The sequence below is a fragment of the Mya arenaria genome, chromosome 2 (genome assembly GCF_026914265.1).
Source record: "Mya arenaria isolate MELC-2E11 chromosome 2, ASM2691426v1".
Taxonomy (NCBI): domain Eukaryota; kingdom Metazoa; phylum Mollusca; class Bivalvia; order Myida; family Myidae; genus Mya; species Mya arenaria.
Genome location: NC_069123.1, coordinates 67,596,069 through 67,622,514, shown reverse-complemented (window position 1 = coordinate 67,622,514; position 26,446 = coordinate 67,596,069). Strand labels below are relative to the sequence as shown.

Here is a 26,446-nt window from a genome sequence, read left to right as displayed (position 1 = left end):
TTTTGTTTTCTTTTGTTTTACCCGAGAAAGCATTTTAAATGATGGGAATTATTGGTGCCATGTACTTTCTATCTCCATGTTTTGTTTGAGGCATGTTTGTTCCGGCTTTATGTAAATGTGCTTCTAAATTTCATAGCTTTTATTGAAAATTGAGTTAGAGAAGTTTTGTTTATCCTATCTGTGAGATGTGTTATTTTCACTGCTGTTGATTTCACTGCTCTTACAGATTCTGGTTTTCATATTGCTTAATAACGGTGACGAAGTGACAAATATGTTAAGCTTGACATTTCTGAAGTGACGTCAATAAAATGATGTACTGAAGTTATGTTCACGCAATTTTCTAATTAACACTAATTAAATAGACTCTTTTAAGGGTTCGCGGGGGTATATAGGAGTGAGTTTGGTCTGTCCTCTCCTCATAATAACTCATAATAACTCTTGAAAGGGTGGACGGACTTAAAAAAAAATTGGAGCAAATGTTTAAGACCATAAAATACAGGTCATGTTTGACTTTTGTTACAAACCACTTGATTTTGAAAAAGTTATTAACCAAAAAAGTCCATGTCTGGACATAACTCCAGATATGGTTAACAGACTTTGTTATTTTACACGTATTTAGACCATGTTGTACAGTTCAAGTTCGATAATGGTTTTAAACCACTACCAGTATTTTTTTACAGGGTTATGTCCACTTTCTCAACTTTGAATTTTTTTTAAGAATATAGCGGTGTTGGGACTATTATTTATGATAGGGTAGACGGATTAAAACAATTTTGGGTACACCGTTACCATGCTAGGGAAAGCATGTTGAATTTGTCTTTGTTTTAAAACCACCAACTTTTGTCCTTTTCTTCTTTGAATTTTCCAGAATTTGGTGTCAGGGCGATACAGGTAAAATGGATTTAATAAATTTTTGGTACACATGTTTAACTTAAAATACTTGTACTGGTTTTAATCCACCATCTAGTTATTGCGCCATTTTAATGAAATAATTTACCGTTCCATGGCCAGGCGGTATGTTTTGGTATTTGTCATTCCTGTTATAGGTCTAGTTTCACAAACAAAATTTCACCCAAGTTCAGCAATTATTATCTATCCATACATAAAGGCACTATTGCAACTAATTGTAGCTTTTTCTTTGCATGTCCTGTGATATTAGTATATCAATATTTTTGTTAGAAGGAATTGTAGATCCATTGACGTGAATGAATAGTTATTTTTTTATTGCTTTGTTAGCTTGTCTGCTTTTTGAAGGAGAATGGTCCAGATGTATTTGGATCACCCATGTGTCTTTATTGTGATGTAGTGCAAAAAACTCTAACCTTGATCATTACATGAAAACCAGTATTTTAAGATATTCGAATGAAACTTGGTACACATTAAGACAACAAGAAATGCAGTGAACACTTGTATATGAAGGCCCACAAGTCACACTTGTATATGAAGGCCCATTACTCACACTTGTATATGAAGGCCCACAACTCACACTTGTATATGAAGGCCCATAACTCACACTTGTATATGAAGGCCCATAACTCACACTTGTATATGAAGGCCCATAACTCACACTTGTATATGAAGGCCCATAATTCACACTTGTATATGAAGGCCCATAACTCAGACTTGTATATGAAGGCCCATAACTCAGACTTGTATAAGAAGGCCCAAAACTCACACTTGTATATAAAGGCCCATATCTCACACTTGTATATGAAGGCCCATAACTCAGGCTTCAGTAATTGATGAGTTCTGCCCAATGTTGACTAAAAAACAAACAGAAAAGGGTCAGTGTTTGCTCCAATATGCTCTTGTTGTAAATTATGATGAAAGCTCTTTTAACTCTTGGATCAGTTGACACAAACTGTGGCATCTACATCTCCATGATAACCATTCTACACCAAGTTTTCATTGGCATCTTCATGACGACCATTCTACACCAAGTTTTCATTGGCATCTTCATGACGACCATTCTACACTATGTATTGCATCTACATCTTCATGACGACCATTCTAGACTAAGTATTGCATCTACATCTTCATGACGACCATTCTACACTAAGTATTGCATCTACATCTTCATGACGACCATTCTACACTATGTATTGCATCTACATCTTCATGACGACCATTCTACACTATGTATTGCATCTACATTTTTATGACAACCATATCAAGCATTTAAACTTATATCATTAGTATACTGGTGTTAGATATGTTTTTGCCACATGTTATGTTATGAATTTGCCATTTTTATAATGATATTTGGTGAAATTTTTGTATATATATAAAAATGTATATATTATATTGATGCCTCTATAAAAATGTTAAATTGCTATGGAATATACCAAACTGACATAAATAAAATATAAATGTGACTTAGTTTCTTTATGAATGTGTTTATTTTCCATTTCCCTCCTTAAATGCTTCTTAAAACAAAGTTAATTGATCAATTTGAAAAATGCAAATGGAAGTGAAAATATATGAAGTTGATAAGGATTGATTAGAAGAAACACAACAGAAAATGTCTTGTAAATAATTTATTGACGGAAAACAGATGCCTGGATACATTATTCTGGATAAACAAGACGTGTGACCTTTTTAGAATACCATGGTTGACATTTTGCATTATTGGGTAGCATTTAGGATTCTCATACTGCTCAATGACATTTCTGAAGTTTAGTGTTTGAGTGATATATTTGAGTTATAGGATCATAGTGATAAAAGGGCATGTCAACTGTGTTGATGAATGACCGTATATCTTCAGATAATCCTTGGTTACATCGCTATTTTCTCATGATGCTTAGTCTGTTAGATAAACTTTTGAAGCAGGTACTCACTGCCTGATAAAGTCACTGTAATTTGAGCTATATCTTCCAAACTGTTTCATGGTAATAAAAGTTTGTTAGGTAGCCTCAGTATAAAAACTTTTTACATGTCTATATTTATACTCTTTTATGCCCCCAAAGGATGGCATATGGTGCTGCAAACTGTTTGTTTGTCTGTCTGTCTGTCCCGATGGTTTTACAATAACTGGGGTATTCTAAGGTCCACGGACCTCAAACTTGGTAGGCAGATTGGTCATGAACAGCAGATGATCAAAGGTCAAGGTGGTGGTGACATACTGAAATACTTTTCTGATCATTAACCGAAGAATACTGGGCCCAAGGGACCTCGGGCTTGGTAGGAAGGGTGGTCATGGACATTAGACAAACCATAATGATTTTGAGGTCAGTAGGTCAAAGGTCTTGGTCATTTTGACCATGAGTTGAAAAACTGTTTCCAATTAATAACTGAAGAGTGCTGTTGACAAGGACCTCAAATTTGGTTAACAGGTTGGCCATGACCAACACATGACCCCCTAATGATTTTTATACACCCCAAAGAGAGAGAATATAGCTGCCGCTTTGTCTGTCTGTCCTTCATTCTGTCACACTCTTGTCAAGAAAAAACATCAAAACTTCTGATGGGAATGAAATAAAACTTGTTATATAAATAGATGGCAATGAGAGGAAAAACAGTGCACAAAATCCATAATCCTGTCATGCATATTTGTTAAGTTATGTCCAATTAACCAGTTTTTCATAATTGGTGCTTGTCCGGGTCCCAGCTTCAATACTACTTATGGGATCAAAATAAAACTTTGTATAGAGATAGATGGCAATAAGAGGAGGTGCAATGAACACGAGTTTCAAGGAAGTGGTTCGAAATTAGGTTCTTACTACCTTCAGTTAATTCCCCTTAACCATTTTTCATGATTGGTGCTTGTCCTGGTCATATCTTTGAAAATACTATAGGGATTGAGAGAAAGTGCCATGTTCAATAACCATAATCCTGCCCTACATATCTCTCCATGTTAAGAATTAATCCACCTTGTGTATAATAATGCTACAATAACTTACCTTCTACCAGCACATTGTATTAGTATTTGTGCCATTTCATTAAATATGGGCATATGGGGAGCATCCATCACTTCCAGCAATATTCTTTGAGGTCAGTTGATCAAAGGTTACGGTCAATTAGTTATAAACACTTGGTCTTAGGAGCCTCAAATTTGGTAGACAGTTTGAACACTACCAGCAAATAATCCCTATTGATAATGGAAACCATGATTTCAATACAGTAAACATGATAAAGTCATTTACCTACACCATTCATTTAAAATCATTCATCCAAGGCTAGTTATTTTTCTCTCCATTCTTTTAAACATAAAATTTCATTTAATATACCATATATCTGTTCATATAGACTCAAATACAAATGGCTATCTGTCCTACAGAACCCTCAGGTGCATTTGTCTCATTCCTGTGACAGCGCTTGTTGAAAGAGATATGTGTCCTTGAAACAAACAGATTATATGAATGAGTGAGTTAAGGCATATTTTTATTAATAATCTCATTTTTATATCTAAAGTACATGGACCCTTAGCATTATAATTGGAACACATAAGAGACATGGTTTAACATCATACTGATCAATATATGTGCAGTAACTGAATATAAACTAGAGAAGTATGTATATAAACTCATATTTGTAGTTAAAGTGTGGTTTAAACTTTTAAGGATAAAACTACAGGTTAGATAAACTTACAGTTCAAAAGTGAGGATATTTAAAGGTATCCAAAATATCCTAAAATGTAAAGTATTGTTTTGTTTTTTAAATTCTATGAATCTAAAAATGTGCGACAGCTTAAATCAATGTATTTTGTGCTTTTAATTGATAGATTAAGGTAGTCTGTTAGTCAATGTTTTTGTGCTTTTAATTGATAGATTAATGTAGTCTGTTAGTCAATGTTTTTTGTGCTTTTAATTGATAGATTTAGGTAGTCTGTTAGTCAATGTTTTTGTGCTTTTAATTGATAGATTAAGGTAGTATGTTAGTCAATGTTTTTTGTGCTTTTAATTGATAGATTAAGGTAGTATGTTAGTCAATGTTTTTTTGTGCTTTTAATTGATAGATTAAGATAGTCTGTTAGTCAATGTATTTTGTGCTTTTAATTGATAGATTAAGGTAGTCTGTTAGTCAATGTTTTTTTGTGCTTTTAATTTATAGATTAAGCTAGTATGTTAGTCAATGTTTTTTGTGCTTTTAATTGATAGATTAAGCTAGTCTGTTAGTCAATGTTTTTTGTGCTTTTAATTGATAGATTAAGGTAGTCTGTTAGTCAATGTATTTTGTGCTTTTAATTGATAGATTAAGCTAGTCTGTTAGTCAATGTTTTTTGTGCTTTTAATTGATAGATTAAGGTAGTCTGTTAGTCAATGTTTTTGTGCTTTTAATTGATAGATTAATGTAGTCTGTTAGTCAATGTTTTTTGTGCTTTTAATTGATAGATTAAGCTAGTCTGTTAGTCAATGTATTTTGTGCTTTTAATTGATAGATTAAGGTAGTCTGTTAGTCAATGTTTTTTGTGCTTTTAATTGATAGATTAAGGTAGTCTGTTAGTCAATGTTTTTTTGTGCTTTTAATTGGTAGATTAAGGTAGTCTGTTAGTCAATGTATTTTGTGCTTTTAATTGATAGATTCAGGTAGTCTGTAAGTCAATGTTTTTTGTGCTTTTAATTGATAGATTAAGGTAGTCTGTTAGTCAATGTTTTTTTGTGCTTTTAATTGATAGATTTAGGTAGTCTGTTAGTCAATGTTTTTGTGCTTTTAATTGATAGATTAAGGTAGTATGTTAGTCAATGTTTTTTGTGCTTTTAATTGATAGATTAAGGTAGTATGTTAGTCAATGTTTTTTTGTGCTTTTAATTGATAGATTAAGATAGTCTGTTAGTCAATGTATTTTGTGCTTTTAATTGATAGATTAAGGTAGTCTGTTAGTCAATGTTTTTTTGTGCTTTTAATTTATAGATTAAGCTAGTCTGTTAGTCAATGTTTTTTGTGCTTTTAATTGATAGATTAAGGTAGTCTGTTAGTCAATGTTTTTGTGCTTTTAATTGATAGATTAAGGTAGTCTGTTAGTCAATGTTTTTTTGTGCTTTTAATTGATAGATTAAGCTAGTCTGTTAGTCAATGTTTTTGTGCTTTTAATTGATAGATTAAGCTAGTCTGTTAGTCAATGTTTTTTGTGCTTTTAATTGATAGATTAAGGTAGTCTGTTAGTCTATGTTTTTTTGTGCTTTTAATTGTTTTGTTGCCTACAAATGCATCAGTTTTTGAGTTGGTTTTGTCTATTAGAGAATTCAATACTTACCAAGTTCTATTATATGAACATAAACACCGTTTCAGGTGTGAAGGCCAGTGGCACATGTTCCACCATGTTGCTAAGTGACAGTAAAAGATCCTGGGTGAAGTATGCCCTGGCTGGCTGGGCTTTCATTGAGTGCCTCCTGTTCGCCGGAATCCTGTATGGCTGGGGATCTCTCGTATTCATTTTCAAATCTGAGGGCATCTACGCTGACCTCTGTGGTTACGATGATCATGTTCATTCAGTAGATAAAATGAACAAATCAAATATAAATGTGTACAGAAACAATGGAAAGCTTAATACTAGTAACCCAAGTGTTCATTTTATCCATTCAACATCCTCAACTTTAACAGAAACACTTAACAATCATAATGGAAACACAACAGTGACTGTCACCAAAGGCCAGTCATGCCTAGCACAGGATAGCCGGATGTCCCTGTGTTTCACCATATCGTCCTCCATTTTCTGTGTGAGTTGTGTTGTCATGGGAGCTGTCAACTATAAACTTGGGACCAGACTGACAAGGCTTATAGCTTTGTATGTTGAAACAGTTTGTGTTTAAATTTGAAATATGGCTTATAACAGCCAAAAGTAATATTTGGGGTTCATTCTTACTATAAAGAAAAAGTCATGGTATTGCCATAGCTCTGGTGTTATGTATGTTAACATACTGAAACTCTATCCAAAGCAACAACTCAAAAACTGTTAAATATATTCAAATAAAACTAGGAACACATATTGCCACAACAAAGGCACCTGCTTGTGGTGCTCTTGTTACAAATATATCACACAAAAAATCAGTGTTATATTATGAGCATGATGTTGTTAAGAACATGAATAAACTTTACAGTCAATTTTAAAGCACAGTTTACTGTTAATACAAGTTATTATGACAGAACTTACTGTTAATGCAAGTTATTATGACAGAACTTACTGTTAATGTAAGCTATTGTGACAGAAATTACTGTTAATGTAAGTTATTGTGACAGAAATTACTGTTAATGTAAGTTATTGTGACAGAACTTACTGTTAATGTAAGTTATTGTGACAGAACTTACTGTTAATGCAAGCTATTGTGACAGAACTTACTGTTAATGCAAGCTATTGTGACAGAACTTACTGTTAATGCAAGCTATTGTGACAGAACTTACTGTTAATGCAAGCTATTGTGACAGAACTTACTGTTAATGCAAGCTATTGTGACAGAACTTACTGTTAATGCAAGCTATTGTGACAGAACTTACTGTTAATGCAAGCTATTGTGACAGAACTTACTGTTAATGTAAGCTATTGTGACAGAACTTACTGTTAATGCAAGCTATTGTGACAGAACTTACTGTTAATGCAAGCTATTGTGACAGAACTTACTGTTAATGCAAGCTATTGTGACAGAACTTACTGTTAATGCAAGCTATTGTGACAGAACTTACTGTTAATGCAAGCTATTGTGACAGAACTTACTGTTAATGCAAGCTATTGTGACAGAACTAACTGTTAATGCAAGCTATTGTGACAGAACTTACTGTTAATGCAAGCTATTGTGACAGAACTTACTGTTAATGTAAGCTATTGTGACAGAACTTACTGTTAATGCAAGCTATTGTGACAGAACTTACTGTTAATGCAAGCTATTGTGACAGAACTTACTGTTAATGCAAGTTATTGTGACAGAACTTACTGTTAATGCAAGTTATTGTGACAGAACTTACTGTTAATGCAAGTTATTGTGACAGAACTTACTGTTAATGCAAGTTATTATGATAGAACTTACTGTTAATGTAAGTTATTATGACAGAACTTGTATTTTTCAGTCCGTTCTTCATAGCCGGGAGCCTTTGTTTTGTGTTTCTAAGTAAAGGTGAGCATGAAAAATTACGGGGTCATGTACATGTTAATAAAACATTGATAACGACATAATTAAAAATTAATTATATTAAATAAAGTCACAGTTACCTGCTGACTAATGTTTGAGCCATATTTAATCTAACATACCATTTATGCCAGCAATATTCGTGCTATCTTGGGCAGACTGTCAAATCATGAGAATGCCAGTGCCTCATATGTTCATGTGTTTGTTTCTGTCACAGATCGTCCATGGCTGATGTTTCCAGGGCTCTCCTTGATTGGTATTGGAGGCCTTCCTGTTTTTGTCACCAATACACAGGTAAGTACCCAAAGCATTTGATCAAACTTTGGAATGAAATTGCCAGGGTCAGTAACTCCATGTGCTTATCTAATGCAGAGTTACAGGCCCTACATAAACTCTTGCTAAAGCATTTGCTCTGATATTGTTTTAGGAAGTTTTCTGTGGAATGGTTTAAGTATGAAAATATCTGGGCACATTAAATGTAAGTTTTCATTTCCTTTTTACTGAGTAATGGCTCTTATCAAATGTCCAGGCACACGCTAGAGAAGCTTTTGTCTAATCATCACCCGACAGTGTGTGTTCAGGCTAAAGATCTTGTCATATTTGATAACCATCCATGTCGCCTCAGTCACTGAGTTATGACCCATTAATTGCTTAAATTAGAAAAACTGTTCGTTGTCCAGGCTCTAACTTTGACCAAACTTAGACAATTGCGTAAAAGCAGAAGTTCCATAACCAGCCTTTATTGCCCACCCGCTAATTGAAGAAGCTTGGGTATCAACAATCTTGGACAATATGTGTATGGGCAGGTTATCTCTGCCTTGAAATTTTGTTACCAAAAGTACTTATATTCTGCTTGTGGATTTTTCATCTTAGATGTCAAGTGGAAATAAGCACATCTAAATTTGATTCTGTTTTGTTTCATTTTCATGGACTTATGGCCCATTGATGATCTAGGAAATGTTTCATTTTACAGTGAATTTGATGAGGTCTTGAAGGGTACATTTACCTGTATTGTCCTTTTATATCTGCAGGTGTCTAACCTGTTCAAGTCTGGAAGTTCTTCAGTTGTTGGCTTGATAGTTGGAGGGTATGACATGTCATCAGCTGTGTTCCTTGTCATCAAGGTAATGGATATTTTGTTGTTTTTAGAATTTATAAAGGCATTGGGTAGCTGACATTGGCTTGACACACCATTCGCTGTCATAACTTCATAAATGAATGATATGTGACAAATATCCTGGGTTTTAAGTAGTCTCGAGTAATCTAGATTTCTCAGTATTACCTCAAATGCTGAGCACCCTTGGGGAGCTCCTGGTACCATTTTTTAATGTCTTGTAATGGTGGGTTCTTGGATGGAACCCAGGACCTTCCGCAACATAAATTGACACTCTACCACTGAACTACCAGGGCCATGTGAAAGTCTTTAAATAGTTGAAGTTATATCAATTTTATTGCAAATATATTGTTACGGTACTGTAAATTAATGGAAATTTAAGGTATTTACTTCTGTTTCTCTCTGCTCTGTTCTGTTCTGTTCTATTTCATTTCATTTCATTCCATTTATATTGATTCACTTTTGTTTGAAATGTTAAAAGTATACTTGTATAAATATTTATATTAATTGACAGTGTATTGTTTGATCAGCTAGGTTTCCACAGAGGGTTCTCACACCAGAAAGGCTTTGCTGTGCTGTGTGGCATGCATGTGATGACACTGGTTAGCACATTCCTGTTTCTCCCTAAAGGCTTCATTGAACAGCGGGAAGACCCGACAACAGGTTGCCAAGGTGATGAGGGTGGACGGCGGTTATCTGAAGGTCTATTGAAAAAGAGGGCACAGTTACCAAGACAAAGAAGCATGACAGTTATGGAATACCGGGTCAGGGGTAAGCATCAGATTGCTGATAGGCATTTTGCATTTGGATATGACTTAGAATGTGAACTGAAACCAAAAAAGGTATGCAAATACCTGTATCATGTATATCCCAAGCAATGGTTATACAGTTTGTATGTAGACAAGGCTGTAATAGGGTCTATATACTTGTATATAACAACCCCACACCAGGCTGGTGAATCATGCGCCTCTCTCATTCTCATTGTAGGTCGGCGTCCTTCCCTGGCAGACACCCAGCCCTTGAGTAGCTACCTGAGACAGCCCCTTTTCCTCACCCACAGTCTCTGGCTGTGCATCCTTCAACTTCGTTTCTACTTTTTCATAGGAAACCTCAACACCTTCCTTACCCGAGTCCTTGACAATGACACACAACAAGGTCTGGTATCAGTTAAAATGCAACAAGAGTTTATAATTTCCTAATTATGCCTGTAAGTTTTAGTTTATTTGTAATACAGTTTTTCACATGATCACAGTATTGTCAATCTATGGCCCTTTTTAGCTCGACAATTTGAAGAATAAGGAGAGCTATACTACTCACCCAAGCGTCGGCGTCGGCGTCACCCCTTGGTTAAGGTTTTGCGTGCAAGCACACATAGGTTAATATCTCAACAACTTTATACAATGGTACTCAACCATCCAACCTACCTAATTAACCAAGTTTGATAACTCTACTTTGCATTTAATGCGAATAATAGGCCTTTATTATTTGACTTAGAAATTCTGGTTAAGGTTTTGCGTGCAAGCACACATAGGTTAATATCTCAGCAACTACTTGAGGTATTGCATTGAGACTTGATACAATGGTACTCAACCATCCAACCTACTTAATTAATTAAGTAAGATAACTCTAGTTTGCATTTAATGCAAATAATAGGCCTTTATTATTTGCCTTAGAAATTCTGGTTAAGGTTTTGCGTGCAAGCACACATAGGTTAATATCTCAGCAACTGCTTGATGTATTGCATTGAGACTTGATACAATGGTACTCAACCATCCAACCTACTTAATTAACCAAGTTAGATTACTCTACTTTGCATTTAATGCAAATAATAGGCCTTTATTATTTGACTTAGAAATTCTGGTTAAGGTTTTGCGTGCAAGCACACATAGGTTAATATCTCCAAAACTGCTTGAGGTATTGCATTGAGACTTGATACAATGGTACTCATCCATCAAACCTACTCAATTTACCAAGTTAGATAACTCTAGTTTGCATTTAATGCAAATATTTGCCCTTTATTATTCGACTTAGAAATTCTGGTTAAGGTTTTGCGTGCAAGCACACATAGGTTAATATTTCAGCAACTGCTTGAGGTATTGCATTGAGACTTGATACAATGGTACTCAACCATCCAATCTACTTAAATAACCAAGTTAGATAACTCTAGTTTGCATTAAATTCAAGTAATGGCCCCTTTTTTATTCGACATAGAAATTCTGGTTAAGGTTTTGCATGTAACCACTTTTAAGACAATACCTCAGCGAATACATCAAGTATTGCATTGAAACTTTACACACAGGCTCCAAACCTTCTTATTTAATCAAGTAAGATAACTCTTTCTTTCATATTATATAATTTTTGCCTCTTTATTATGTGACTTAGAAATTCTGGTTAAGGTCCTGCATGTTAGCACACATAGGATAATATCTTAGCAACTGCTTTATGTATTGCATTGAGACTTTATACAATGGTATTCAACCAACCAACCAACCTAATTGAATAACCAAGTTAGATAACTGTGTTTTGCAAATAATGGCCCTTTATTATTACACCTAAAAATTCTGGTTAAAATTTTGCATGTAACCACATTTATGTTAATATCTCCGCACATCATGTATTGCATTGAAATTTAATCTAACAGTGATCCATGCATGTTTCGCCAAAACTTTTCAATCCTTACACTGAAAAGCAGCGGAATAGTCGAGCGCGCTGTCTCTGTGACAGCTCTTGTTGGTGAAAGTTGTGCATGCAATGTCTTTTTTCTAATTATCTCAATACCAACACATGCATTTGAACTTTTTGTATAATAAATATCAATTTCTCTGCATTTAGTTAAATTCCAAAGTTAAATGCCATTGATTGAATTTGTATGACAAATTATTTACCATTGAACTCAGTATATTTAGTACTTAAACATGAAAAATATGGTATCTTTATCTCTCTCAGTGAAGGTACCTTATGTCATAGCCATTTAGTAAGTGTTGCAGACAGCGAAGTCAGCTTGATTTTCTTTTCATGTTATGTTTGTACAAAGAATTAAAAAGGTTTTTGTGTAATGTGGATTGTTTTGCAGTGAGCTATTTCACGAATGCATGTTTCTACACAATGATGGGTGGGCTTTTCACCTCATTTCTGGCTGGCATTGTGTATGACAGTCAAAAGGCAATATTTAAAGGTAAACTGTAATGTTATGCTTGGTTAATATATGTTAAATCACTTACAAAAAATATAGCTGGTTTTCCATCCCTCCCCTCAAAATAAAAATAATCCTGTGCATTCAAAATAGTAGAATTTCTGATGACATTACCATTTTTCTCTTGTTTATTTATAATCTATCCTAGCATAATCTCTAAGCTGTAAAAATTCAAGAGGTTATGTATTACTGGTGTTAAAAGTCTATAAAGTATTAACTTCTTTTGTGTTTTAAAAAAACCCAACTGCAATTATTCAGCTTCATTGAAAAATACATGTACAAAAGCACAATTTAGTCAATGCTTTATTTTCATACTGCAGGTGGCCAGTCCAAGCTATATAGGAGACTGATGCCAGCTCTGTTGCCGGTCAGTCTGGCCAGTCTACTGACTGTCGTCCTGTCAGTCCTGGTGTTGGTCCCCAGCCCTGCAGTGTTGTATGTGATATTTATCGTCATGACTCTATTACGATCATTCCTGTATAGTGTGGCAGCTGCTTTTATTCAAGAAATGTGAGTTGACATAAACACAATTTAAACCCGATATTTTTCCTTTTTCTGCCAACACAGTCTTTGAGTGTCCTGTTAAGGTGGAAACCCAGTATGATTAGTTCATGTTCTAGCTGAGATCTATGCTGGGAAGAACACTGTGTTTAAGTTTTACCACTGTTCTTGTCTGCATATACTAAGGGTTGAAACTAAATTTGTTCAGTTCAGGTGACTCATAGGCTGTTATAAGTGAGTGCTATGATCTCATCATCAATGAATTAGACACTGATTACACGATAACTTGAAATTATGTTCTGATTTTATGAGATTATAGACTTGCAGAAAATTATAAGCATCAATATTAAATTGCAAAACAGGCTGTAATCAGCTTTATAAGGAATGTTAATTTTTGCTAACAACTCTTGAGTTTCTATTTACAACTCAAATTATAGTGCCTCAAGAATCTGATAGAATGCCAAGTCTATAACTGGCCTAATCATTAGATCTAAACTAGTGAACCAAGACTTATGGGTATCATTATACTTGGAAAATCAGCACCACTCAGAGATGACAAAATGTCATACTCAGTTTTCAGGGGTTGATTAGCTTCATTAAGGGGAAAATAAGAGATAACCGTTAATAATATGAAGATAAAATGATCATAACTGTTATCCTTGTCATTATCAAAGAAACTTTCCGATAAAAATGTGTTTCATTCTTGGGAACAAACAAGAAACTACACTGTTGTCCTACCTCAGGATTCCCACATGCCTGATTTGAAAAGGCAACCTATCCTAATAAATTCACATTGGAAATTTCTAGAATAAAAAGAAAAAGCCTTAATTGCATGGACATGTACTGTACCAAATGTATAAGGCTCATTTAGTTAGTTAAGTGATAAAAGGTACCAAATGTATAAGGCTCATTTAGTCAGTTAAGTGATGTATGGTACCAAATGTATAAGGCTCAAGTCAGTTAAGTGATGTATGGTACCAAATGTATAAGGCTCAAGTCAGTTAAGTGATGTACGGTACCAAATGTATAAGGCTCATTTAGTTAGTTAAGTGATAAAAGGTACCAAATGTATAAGGCTCATTTAGTCAGTTAAGTGATGTATGGTACCAAATGTATAAGGCTCAAGTCAGTTAAGTGATGTACGGTACCAAATGTATAAGGCTTATTTAGTCAGTTAAGTGATATACTGTACCAAATGTATAAGGCTCAAGTCAGTTAAGTGATATATGGTACCAAATGTATAAGGCTCAATTAGTCAGTTAAGTGATGTATGGTACCAAATGTATAAGGCTCAAGTCAGTTAAGTGATATACTGTACCAAATGTATAAGGCTCAAGTCAGTTAAGTGATATACGGTACCAAATGTATAAGGCTCAATTAGTCAGTTAAGTGATGATTTCTATTAATCACCATTTTGAAAAAATGGAATTACAGTACAGGTACTTATCATACCGGTATTTTTGCACTTATAAGGAAACTCTACTAACAAACATTGTTAGAAGTATTTTGTAAAAAACATGTTTATTTTAGCTTCCGGAGTCAGTATATTTCAGCTTCCCAAGCCAATATTTTGTCCTGTTGGACGAGGTGACAATGATCACTGTGGGGCTGTTATTTATTTCAGCTTCCCAAGCCAGTATTTTGCCCAGTTGTATGGGGGTGACAATGATCGCTGTAGGCCCGTTATTTATTTCAGCTTCCCAAGCCAGTATTTTGCCCTGTTGTAGGGGATAACAATGATTGCTGCAGGGCTGTTATTTATTCCAGCTTCCCAATCCAGTATTTTGTCCTGTTGTAGGGGATAACAATGATCACTGCAGGGCTGTTATTTATTTCAGCTTCCCAAGCCAGTATTTTGCCCTGTTGTATGGGGTGACAATGATTGCTGCGGGGCTGTTCAGTCTGTTCCAGTACGCCCTCTTCTCTTGGTCAGAGTCTTATCACAATGGACCCAAGCATGTATGTGAAACTTACATAGGATTTTGTCTTACTCTTCTGATGCTTTGTGTTTGATATACTTGCAGTAGTAATGTTATAGTCCTTCTTGCAGGTACAGCCTTTGCCACATCTGACACATGCTGAGTTGCAATAATCTGTATCCGCTGGAAAAGCCTATTAATTGACCTTTGTATTCTTATTAAAAAACATAATATTTAATCCAATGAGTCTGGCCTCCTGATTTTGTTCTTGAATACACAAAACAAAATGTTCAGTTTTCTGAAAATGTTTTGTCGAAGGTCCGAGCTATTTAATTACTTGCCAAACTACTTACTTGGTTTCACTTGGTGCAATTTATTATAATAATTGGGTGATGCAATTGGGAGCCTTACTATGCCTGGTCACTTGTTGGTAGTTGTTGGCCAGAGGTGGTCAATGCACAGGTTATACACCTTGTGCTTTTATTTATTGAAACTAGAGGGCCCTGAAGGCCCTGTATTGCTCACCTGATCCAATAAAAATCATCAAGAATAACATTCTGATCAAGTTCCATGAACATATGGTCATAAATGTGGCCTATAGTGTTAACATGCTTTTCCTATTATTTGGCCTGGTGACCTTGTTTTTGACCGCACATGACCCAGATTCGAACTTAGCCTAGAGGTAATCAATATAAACATTCTGACTATGTTTCATGAACATACAGGCATAAATGTGACCTATAGGGTGCTAATAAGCTTTTCCTTTGATTTGACCTAATGACCTAGTTTTTGACCACACATGACCTGGATTCAAACTTGACTTAGAGATTATTAATATAAACATTCTGACCAACTCTCATGAAGATACAGTTATAAATGTAACCTCTAGAGTGTTAACAAGCTTTTCCTTAAAATTGACCTGGTGACCTAGTTTTTGACCGCACATGACCCAGATTCGAACCTGGCCTAGAGCTAATCAATATAAACATTCAAACTAAGTTTCATGAACATACAGGCATAAATATGACCTCTAGGGTGCTAACAAGCTTTTCCTATGATTTGACCTAATGACCTAGTTTTTGACCACACATGACCTGAATTCAAACTTGACTTACAGATTATTAATATGAACATTCTGACCAACTTTCATGAAGATACAGTTATAAATGTAACCTCTAGAGTATTAACAAGCTTTTCCTTAAATTTGACCTGGTGACCTAGTTTTGACCGCACATGACCCAGATTCGAATTGGCCTAGAGCTAATCAATATAAACATTCTGACTAGGTTTCATGAACATGCAGTCATAAATGTGACCTTTAGAGTGCTAACAAGCTTTTCCTATGATTTGACCTCATGACCTAGTTTTTGACCGCACATGACCCAGATTTAAACTTGACTTAGAGATTAACTACTGCGGACGATGGACACAAAGCGATCACAGACATACAAATATTGACTAGGTATGTTCTGATATTGATTGAAAGAAATGTTTTTTTGCTAGTTAATATCAGAACACATTCTATTGCTCCTTAGGTATAAGGCAACAACTGATTTATTATAATTATGACACTATTAATTTCCAAGTTACCAAATTTAATATGACCAAGCAAACAAAACTTTAGCAAAAATTGGTTATGATAATTTAAAACCTAAAACACACTAAAATCACTCTGTAACTGATCAAATGGGTATGACCTGGGTGTAATTTATAGATCATAAATATGAGTAGGGAAATATGATATATTTTGAATCACTTATCTCTATACCATTGAGAGACAGCCTTTTTATATGTCACATAATAAAATTCCTTTATTGGACATTGAGAGCCAACCCAGGTTGTGATGATTGTTGCAGGTGGAAGTATTTCTGCTATGTGTGGGTGTGCTGTCAGCCATCCATCCGCTGTACATGCTGGTGTGTGCCATACGAGAAGAGAGGAGCACCCGACAGGATGATCAACCTCAGCTGGGATCTGCCGAGGGGACCGGCAACCGGGAGAAAGTTGAAACTGTGTTCACAGATTAATGGACAAGCGTCAAATCAAAACCCATTGTTGGAATTTAAGTGTGTGCAATCGTCAACTGCTGATACTTACAACTGTGTAACACTAGTCTTTTGAATTCAACAATCGCTTCTATTAATGCTGTTTTTACAATCTCATTTAATTGCGCGGATTGTTCAAGTTAATAAATGTGATTAACTTTAAAATGTAAAATATTTGAAGATGTACTTGTATATTAAATTATTTTGAATAAAAAAAGCAGAGCTGAAACAGTTGTCTCTAATCTTGTAAGAAATACAGCACATCACAAGCCTTTTAAATGTATCCATAAAGCTGCCGGTGCAGTAACCATTTGAAAGTTAACAACGACGGCAAACAAATATGTTTACTTGCTTGTTTTATTGATACATATGTGTAATTGTATAAAATCTGCAATCTTTAAGATAGGCTTGCTGAAACAATCAGAGAATTTTATATGGAAGCCATGTTTGTACAGTTTAATGATATTGAACAGCAGACTGACCGACAAGAGCACTGTAACATATCCAGCCTTAATCCTGGAGAAAGCAACTAGGATTTTGTGCCATAATGACATCAAGTTATTGATATTGTTTTTATTATATGGTTTATCTGGTTTTGTTATAAATGTTTGATGGTACCAGGATATTAATAGCAATAAAAGTAGCAATATTTTTCTGTTTATTTTGTTTTATGTTGTTTGTGTGTTGTTGTTGTTTTTGTTTGTTTGTTGTTGTTTTTTTTTTTTTTGGGGGGGGGGGGGTCTACGACTCGAATAATAGCCTCCTGGGGCCTGTTTCATTAAAGTTCAACTAACACAAATATGTAGTAAAAATAAGAAAAAATATACACTGAAATAATTTCAATTTACGACGAAGATTGAAATGGGCTCCTGACAGATCCCTTACTGTCAATGTTGACGCTGCAGCCTGGTAATGGTTCTGGACTCAAGTCAACATCATGCTTGTATCTTATCAACTTCAGCAATGTCATTATAGGTATCAGACAATAAAATTACATTACTCTTTGTTTAATTAACTTTAAACTAAAGCCCTGTTTTGACTTGCATTAGTTTGAATTAAAACTTTAAATTACACAACTATTCCTCAAATTCAATTCATTTAAGTTATTGTTAAAACTTTCTCAACATTTGCACAATTTATTGACTTGTAATAATGCATAACAATGACCATTTCTCATAACAGTTGTATGTAGCCTATTTTGAGTTTTCCAATTGTTTGTGCTTGGGAACAAAAAGAAACAAGAAAGGGTAGAACAGGTTTTTGTTTATTTCTAGAAAAATATAATATATGGGTGTGATTTCAAAAACAATTTTAATAACAAAGAAGTGAATTGCATGAAAAGTGAGAAACAAACAACAGTATAAAGGTTCCAAACAAGTACAACTACAAACACTGTTGTGTACAGCGAACTGGGGCCATAAAACATATATAATTAATGATTGAATATTTTTCAATAAAAAAACTTGCTCTTAATAATGGTGTTTTCATCTTCCTAACTGAAGTGTCTCCATGTTTAAAAAGCAGAATATACCTTAAGCAGAACACTCTTTAAATGAAATTGAACAGAAAAGTAAGGAGAAGGTTTCATTTTAAGTAAAGATATTTCTGTTATATGGACTTCACCCTCCTTAATCTCTCTGTGTAATACAGTCAGTCAGTCAGTGAACAGTTCTTAACCACGCCCTATACATGGCCTTACAACAAATCTAATGGAAACATGCTCATAAGAAGAACTGGACACAGGTGAACAATAACACCGTTTGAAATTGAAGACCATATGCTTTCATTTTTCACACACTTAAGTAATTTTATTGGTTCAACTGAATAAGAATGCATCTAAAGGTGTTTCACCGTATGGTCATCTGTATGAAGAACTTGATACATGAAAGCAAGACTACATAAACTAACAAAACATTTTGTGACTAAATTTGAAAAAGCAATGAATGTTTCAATGAATGTTTACACAGTGGTTACCCAGGTTACACGTTCACTAAATAAGACTATAAATGTACATGATTATATAAGATGCAAGTTTAGTGCTACGTCTCCAATCAAGCAAGAAAGAGAAAGCAAAATGGAAGGCACAGGCGATAAGAAGCATAAAGGGAGAGTTTGAAAGTATATCCGAGAAAGGCTTCAGAAAGAGGTTGGTGAGTTATGATAGCTGATGTATGATCCAACATTCTGCATAATAGATTTAAACAAATCATTATCAATTAATTTTAACAAAATATTTGGATTTATTTCACATGTGTTAACAATTAAAAAATGTAAATAATCAATATTTGATCCATAATATATCTTTATTCAGCATCCAAATGCAAAATTGTGTGTAAAGCTTTTACCAGTATTTATATATGTTTATCAAAGTGTAAATTAAAAAAATATCATGGCAAGTAGAACATGTATATATGTATAAAAGGAAGGCTAATATGCCAAAGTGTTTGAGCATAACAATATGGATAAAAATAACAAAAACAGTTTTGACAAATAAGTCGTATTCGCTTGTAGGTAATGTTTGATTCCAGTGCTAATTGAAAACAATTCCTAACACTTCGTAAGCAATAAAGATAAACAAAACAGGATATAAAACTACATGTATTTGAAAAAATGAAAGAATAAATACGAACACGATTAAATCAAGAATTACTTAGTTGAAAGATGTAGCCATAATGGTATATTTGGTAAAGATTTTCTACCAAAATCTTCTGTAAAACCAACGGCTTTGGCATAATCAATATATATAGTGATTTGCCATTTCTCAACATAAAAGTTTCAATAAGAAAAAAAAATCAAAAACAAACTTCTATAATTAACAAACTTCTATAATTTTGTGCAGGTTATGAATGCAAGTATAACAGGTCTATGAATTTTATGCAATATAAAATCTGAATTGCAGCAGTTAAAATCAAGAATACTGAATATATTTTGCTCAACAACATATTTGCTTCTAATATACTTCTTGAACTAATCATTATCAATAAACAAGGTAACCCAATATGGGTGATTACAGGGGGATTCAAAAATAGATCTATTTAATACATACTACCTTGAAACATAAACACACATTACAGATCATGTTTTTAACGGTCCATTTCCTGTAGTTCTTTAAGTGTTAACTTTACAAAACAACAAAACCAGATAACATAGCTTTGGACACAAAAGATACTAATGATGAAAAACAGCAGCCATTTATGCATTTTGTAAGAGAAGTAAAGAATGTAGCACTCAGTATAATAAGGCACATGCTCCAAGGGAACTATTTGTAGCAAACCATGAATAAATACTGATTTTAAAGGAAAATTACTGCATAATGAATATCATTGTAACAATATGTTTTCATTCCTAACAATAAACAAGATGCATTCTATTACGAAACCTATTGATACACAGAGCTAATGGTTCTGTCTAAATTAAGTGCCCCGCACCCCCACAAAAAAATATTTTATCAGACATGATACAGCATATAACAAAAACATTAGCATTTATATCAGGGGAGTAAAATACAAGGAGAATGTCTTAAAAGATCCCAGAAGCCATGTATGTTTCTTAACATATATCAAACATGAATTTCTATGAATCTAATAACAATCAATCTCATTTACTCATGTGCAGAGTTGACCCAGCTAGCCCCGCCCCATTCATGTAAAACTCCTGACACGAATATGGCACATCCAGATTTGTCAGAGCCATCTCCATGCAGTCTTCAGCAAAGTAGTTGCGCATATCTTTATTGAGAACATTTTCGAGGAATCTGCGTAGAGGTAAGATGTGTGAAGTAGAGGCATCCCAGGTTGTGAGGAAGTCTTCCACAATGTGGTGAAGGAGATCAGGGCGGGGAAGGTGGTTCGACATACCCTTGTACTTCATCTGGTGCTCTGAAATAGAGGTAGGAACCATAAGATAAAGAACATGACTATAAAAATAATGGATAAAACCATCAGGGAAAAAGGCAAACCATGAAATAAAGAACAGAACCATGAAATAATGGACATAAATAAAGGCTAGGATCATAAATGTACGAAGGACAGGACTATTAAATAAAGGACATGATCATGAGGTAAATAACAAAATCATGAGATAAAGGACAGGATAATGAAAAAGAGGGCAAGCTCATCAAATAAAGGTCAGGATAGTGAGCAGGATAATGAGAAGCAGAGCAAGATCATCAACTAGAGGATAGGATAGTGAGCAGGATAATAAGAAGCAGAGCAAGATCATCAAATAAAGGACAGGATAGTGAGCAGGATAATGAGAAGCAGAGCAAGATCATCAAATAAAGGACAGGATAGTGAGCAGGATAATGAGAAGCAGAGCAAGATCATCAAATAGAGGACAGGATAGTGAGCCGGATAATGAAAAGCAGAGCAAGATCATCAAATAGAGGACAGGATAATGAGCAGGATAATGAGAAGCAGAGCAAGATCATCAAATAGAGGACAGGATAATGAGAAATAGAGCAAGATCATCAAATAAAGGTCAGGATACAGGTTGTCCGGTTAGCGCAGTGGTTAGCGCACTCGCTTTTCACCAAGGCGACCCGGGTTCGATTCCCGACCTGGGCGCATGTGAGTTTGGTTAGTGGTCACCAAGCCGGACAAGTGGGTTTTCTCTGGGTACTCCGGTTTCCCCCACATCACAAGACCACACTCTTGCATAACATCGTGCCAACGAGAGTGACTTAGTATAAGTTATCATAGCTTCCTTCACAATCGTTGTAAAATATATAATGGTTAAAGTAAAGGTCAGGATAGATAAAGGGGGCAAGATCATCAAATAAAGAATGGGTTAGTGAGATAAAAGACAAAATCATCAAATAAAGGATGATGAGAAAAAGGGGGCAAGGTCATCAAATTAAGGACAGGATAATGAGAAATAGAGCAAGATCATCAAATAGAGGACAGAATAATGAGAAATAGAGCAAGATCATCAAATAAAGGACAGGAAAGTGGGAAAAGGACAATATTATCATGAAATAAAGAACAGGATAGTGGGGAAAAAGGACAAGATCATAAAATAAAGACCATGACCATAAAATAAAGAACATGACAGAAATAAAGAACAGATCCATGAAATAATGTACCGGATTAAGAAATACTAGAATTGACCATGAACTGGGGTCAGGTCATGAAATCAGTAGATAAACCTGCCCACGGAATATATAATTCTCTAGTTTATACAACTTATTAAATATATATTGATACAGGCACAAGTTTATTGTCAAGAAAGAAAAAGGTAATTTAAGAACCAGATAGCTCCTTTTCTTTGTATTTTCTAATGACTCTAAGGTTGAAGTTCCACTTTATTACAACTAATGAATAAGTGAAGACCATTCTTGAACCTTCTTTGACCCACACAAGAACAAGTGTGAGGGTTATCAGCAATTCCATTCAAAATAAACAACCCCATATTTTTTTAAGTGCTATTTGTTTTGATTGTTCATAAATAATTTATATTAAATGAAACAAAATTGTAGTAAAAAAGTATATATGCATTTCAGTAAAAAAAACTCATGAACGCATGAATCTATCAAAATAACAATAATTGAGAACTTAAGAGTTTCTTTTCTTCATTTAAATGGTAGCCAGAAATCCATGATGTAGCTGACTGGCAGAAATCTCATATGATATATCACTTAGCAGGCCTAATATAATCAGACATTTTGTATGAGGGTTGGACATATGCATTTTCTTTCATTAGAGCATGTGATATCTGGAATATTGGTCACTAATTGAAACGTTTCATTTAATTCCATGCAATCCATCTCAATTTAACACAATTAGTGAGGCCAGACAAGTTATTAAATGGCATATAAGTTAAGGCGACTTGATAATCAATACAGAGAAATGTTCAGAAATACACAGAAGTTTTCAAGGAATATTAAGCCAACACTGAACAATTCAATTAAACATCCATTACTTTATTTTCCAAGCAATTAAAACAATGGCCATTCCCACTTTCATGTACCAAGCTCTAGAATATTCTAGTAGATTTGTAGTTTCAAACTTTTTTTACTTTAATCCAGTAACCATCCTTGTTTTCTGATTTTTTTAAAATAAGAAAAATTTAAATAATACAAATTACAACTATCTAATGTAAATCATCCGATCAAGCATCTGACCTTACATGCTATTTTCCTACAATTATCAAAATGTTGCAAACAGACATGGTAATCTAAAATCAACTATCTAGAGACGCTTTAGTAAATTAGATCTCAATAATGTGTCTCATCCTATTATCAGCAATGTCGGGACTGTCTTGTACACTAATGTTTCACTTAGTGATCAGAGGAGCTCATCAAAATCAGGTCCCTTGGGATACAGAAATTTAGTAAAAACAGGATCACATTATTTCTCAAAGAAAATTGGTTTCTCCAAAATTTGGCTATTCGATCTCCTCAACATGAGAAAAACAATTTTCTTCAGTATTTACATGGTTTCAAGGAAGATTTTCGCGTCCTCAAGAGACTGTTTAAAGAAATTCCATCAACTGAATTTGTCAGGAAAGGTAAAGGCTTTTAATTACAGGAAAATTCCATCACATACAATTTAGGATGCTTCCACTTTGACAATAGTATTCACATCAATTTTAGCTAGTCTGTTCTTGTATTTAAAAAAAGTTATTCTCATCGTCTTGCAGAGTGCCGATGTCAATGGCAGCCTCATGCAAATGTTTTAACCTTGGCCATTACTCAAAAAATGTTCAAATTATATAAAATATTCAGACAAAAGACATATTTATAGCAAGTCATATAGTGAGGCTTAACAATAGTGCCCCTTTAATACCAGATGAACACTGGCGCTCCCTCTGCAGCGCACAGTGAAGTTGTCTTCTCTTTGAAATATGCAAATATGAAAATCTCCGCAGAAGACATTGCAAATTTGTGTTTCACAGACCAATGCTCCATTCTAGAATTACCACTTGAAATTAAATTCTGTTACTACCAAATAATAATTAGTATAACATGACCATATCCACAGGCCAATCTTATAATTATAACTTCAGTTAACAATTGTTGCCTTAAGATATTAATGTGGTTAAATTGTAATAAAGAGCATGATGTGATGTAATCACTGACAATAGAGCTATCAAGATGTATTATAAATACTCAGATATCTTATTGTAAAGAATCTTTAGCGTTTTATAGAAAATCTAAAAACAAATTTAGAAAAAATAAGATTTTATAGCATATTTTTTTAAAGTAAATTAATAATCCAAGGAGAGTTTATTCAAATGAAAATCCTCAACATGTATATATATTATTGATAAAAAGAATAGGTAAACTATCTTCTTAAAGGCATTACTTAATAGAACTATCAGTATTCAGTGCCAATCAGGGTCATTATAGCACCATAAGTTACAAAGCTAAGAGGTAAGCATCACAGCCAACCCTAAAGAGACTGAGGTATTGAACGCTTACAGGAAAATAAGCCAACATTGCAAAACTCAGTGTTTTGATATCAAAGACAGGGATGGTGACTTAGGCACTATAAAATGAATGATCTAAATATATCATTCTTTATATCAGAAGCCAGTTTCCCAGACAATAAAATTTCGAACACATCTGCTTTAAGAAAACAGTAGAATATGATATATTAAAACTAAATCGAGATCATTCTATAATAGGTACATGAAATCTGTGATGAATGATTTTTAAAACAGTACAACGATAGATGTAGAATAGATCAGTATCAGCTTGACATCAAACGTTTCCCAAAAATGTTGCAATTATTGGCACTAACAGAAAGAGCCGACCAATTCTTAACAGACGTTTCATCCAGATATTGAAAAAATTATGATGGTTACTAATTACATGTATTTTACACAATCATTACTTTGACTGTGACGTTGGAGTAAGACTCAGCTTAAAAGTGGTTTCTATCTTTAAGCTGTAAGACAGCCTACAAATTAAATATAAAAAATACAAAAATAATACAAATAAACTATAATGAAGTCCTCTGTAAGACTCACCAGTGGGCAATTTCTCATAATAGTAGAAAGCTGGATGTAGGAAGTTTGACTTGTGAGCATCCGAGGGGTCTCCTGTTGCCCTGTCCAATCGGAATATATCGTTGCCCGGCCCGGAGAAGTTTGGCCCGTATTGAAGGTTGAGGACAATTATTTTGCTTCCTTTATGGCCCGACATCTCATACAAATTGTGGACCAAGTTGATAGGGAATTCTTCCAGGTATGTGTATGTTTCATTTCTGTAACAAAGAGCAACATCAGCTTGGGCTTTAGCTTTCATTGTTCTATCAAGGTTATTTCTGTATTTCTTTCCAAGCTCTTGGTATAAGTAAACAGAATAACATCTGTTTAACTGAAAAAAAAGACTATACAAGTTTTTAATATACTTCACATACACACATTTTATTGAGGGGTATTAGAATTATAAATCAAGAGCTTTTGTGAATACGTACCTGTAAATCTTACTGTACTTTCCTTATACAAAGCAAACATTTAATTTAATTTTCATTTAAGATAACATACAGAAATACAGAGTACTCCCAACAACCTCAGGGCTGGATTATTTAACAACTGTAGATATGTTTCAAACAATTTCCAGAAGAAAAGAGACATCTTTTGGTATAGGGGTCTGCCTTTCACCTAAAAAGGTCATGGGTTTTAGCCCCACCAGGGAACAAATCTCAAGGCTTCTCAAAAAGGACACCAGCACTGCTCCAGATATTATAATCTGTCTTTAAATTTGAGCTGAAATATATAGATATACTGTTTACCCGAGGATGATGACATCTCCAAGCACAGAGAACATCTGGTAGATTCCTGAGGCTTCATTGATACGCTTGAGTATGTGGGTCAGGAGCTGTTGGTGTGGCACTGTCGTTGAAGGCCATGCATTACCATGGTAACGCCACTCCAGCAACCTGTGTAAGGCACGTGCTGCAACACACGGTTAGGCAATATACAATCAGCTGAGAATTCAACATAAATCATCTCTCCCTCTACACACTTTGAAACTTTAAAGAATATTACAAGTCAAATCGTCAAACATCAATCCCAAAGCCAGTATCCATAAAACATCTTAAGTCATTTCTTAACATAGAAACATTTCTTAGTTTTCATAGTCAAATTAAAAGAAAGTATAAAAGTTTTTTTTAAATAAAAGCATACATATTTAATAAAATTAATGAAAATGGAGTATTCAAGATATTATTAAGTTATCATATCAAATGTCCATTGATAAACTTAAGTTTAGAAATGGCTTAGGATATTTTATGATTACCAGCTCTCATTTAGTGGTGGTTTATGGTACTGCCATATTTGACTGTACGTTTAATACATGAATGCTATCAAAATGAAAAAAACAACATCCTAACACTAAAATATTCAACTTGAAATTTTAGCATATTACATTTTATATATTATCTACAGCAAATTAATTTTTTTAAAAAGATTTTGGTACCAGAATATCTGAATCCATGAATAAACCCTCCTGCTGACTTGCGGAAGTCAAGGGAGTGTGATGCTGTTCCAGCGACAAACATGCCAGTGTGGTCCACTGACTCATAGTTGTGGTTGATGGACGGATACTTCTTTGCTCGGCCCTTCGGAAAGCTTATCTTCATTGTTCTGATAAAAGTAATAGTTCCAACATT

The 26,446-nt window shown here is 34.2% G+C and overlaps 2 protein-coding genes across 6 annotated transcripts in view; one reads left to right on the top strand and one right to left on the bottom strand.

Moving 5' to 3' along the window:
* The first annotated feature begins 4,544 nt into the window (after positions 1 to 4,544).
* On the top strand, positions 4,545 to 17,474 carry LOC128218689 (equilibrative nucleobase transporter 1-like). Of its 3 annotated transcripts, none has more exons than XM_052926350.1 (11): positions 4,545 to 4,612; positions 6,229 to 6,724; positions 7,999 to 8,045; positions 8,275 to 8,351; positions 9,089 to 9,181; positions 9,702 to 9,942; positions 10,159 to 10,326; positions 12,245 to 12,346; positions 12,685 to 12,874; positions 14,704 to 14,824; positions 16,641 to 17,474. In XM_052926350.1, the coding sequence occupies exons 2-11, from the start codon at positions 6,258 to 6,260 to the stop codon at positions 16,809 to 16,811; spliced, it is 1,677 nt and encodes a 558-aa protein (XP_052782310.1). In that variant the 5' UTR covers positions 4,545 to 4,612; positions 6,229 to 6,257; the 3' UTR covers positions 16,812 to 17,474. The 3 variants fall into 3 exon arrangements, with proteins under 3 accessions (XP_052782310.1, XP_052782320.1, XP_052782328.1); XM_052926360.1 differs by having other exon boundaries at positions 4,552 to 4,572; XM_052926368.1 differs by having other exon boundaries at positions 4,595 to 4,633.
* Positions 17,475 to 18,077: 603 nt separating this feature from the next.
* Positions 18,078 to 26,446, bottom strand: part of LOC128211402 (FAD-dependent oxidoreductase domain-containing protein 2-like) — a 50,392-nt gene continuing 42,023 nt past the window's right edge. For all 3 annotated transcript variants that reach the window (XM_052916164.1, XM_052916156.1, XM_052916175.1), the window contains exons 8-11: positions 26,254 to 26,420; positions 25,568 to 25,730; positions 24,801 to 25,036; positions 18,078 to 20,707 (exon numbers count right to left, since the gene is read on the bottom strand). In XM_052916164.1, coding sequence (XP_052772124.1) covers positions 20,427 to 20,707; positions 24,801 to 25,036; positions 25,568 to 25,730; positions 26,254 to 26,420 — 847 coding nt within the window. In that variant the 3' untranslated portion in view covers positions 18,078 to 20,426. The remainder of the gene's footprint in view (positions 20,708 to 24,800; positions 25,037 to 25,567; positions 25,731 to 26,253; positions 26,421 to 26,446) is intronic.

What these genes read in the sequence shown, in the direction of transcription:
- LOC128218689 (XM_052926350.1), top strand. Translation starts at nt 6,258, where the DNA reads ATGTTGCTAAGTGACAGTAAAAGATCCTGGGTGAAGTATGCCCTGGCT. An exon ending in TCAAAAGGCAATATTTAAAG is followed by an intron (nt 12,347 to 12,684) that starts GTAAACTGTAAT and finishes TTCATACTGCAG; the next exon opens with GTGGCCAGTCCAAGCTATAT. An exon ending in ATCACAATGGACCCAAGCAT is followed by an intron (nt 14,825 to 16,640) that starts GTATGTGAAACT and finishes TGATTGTTGCAG; the next exon opens with GTGGAAGTATTTCTGCTATG.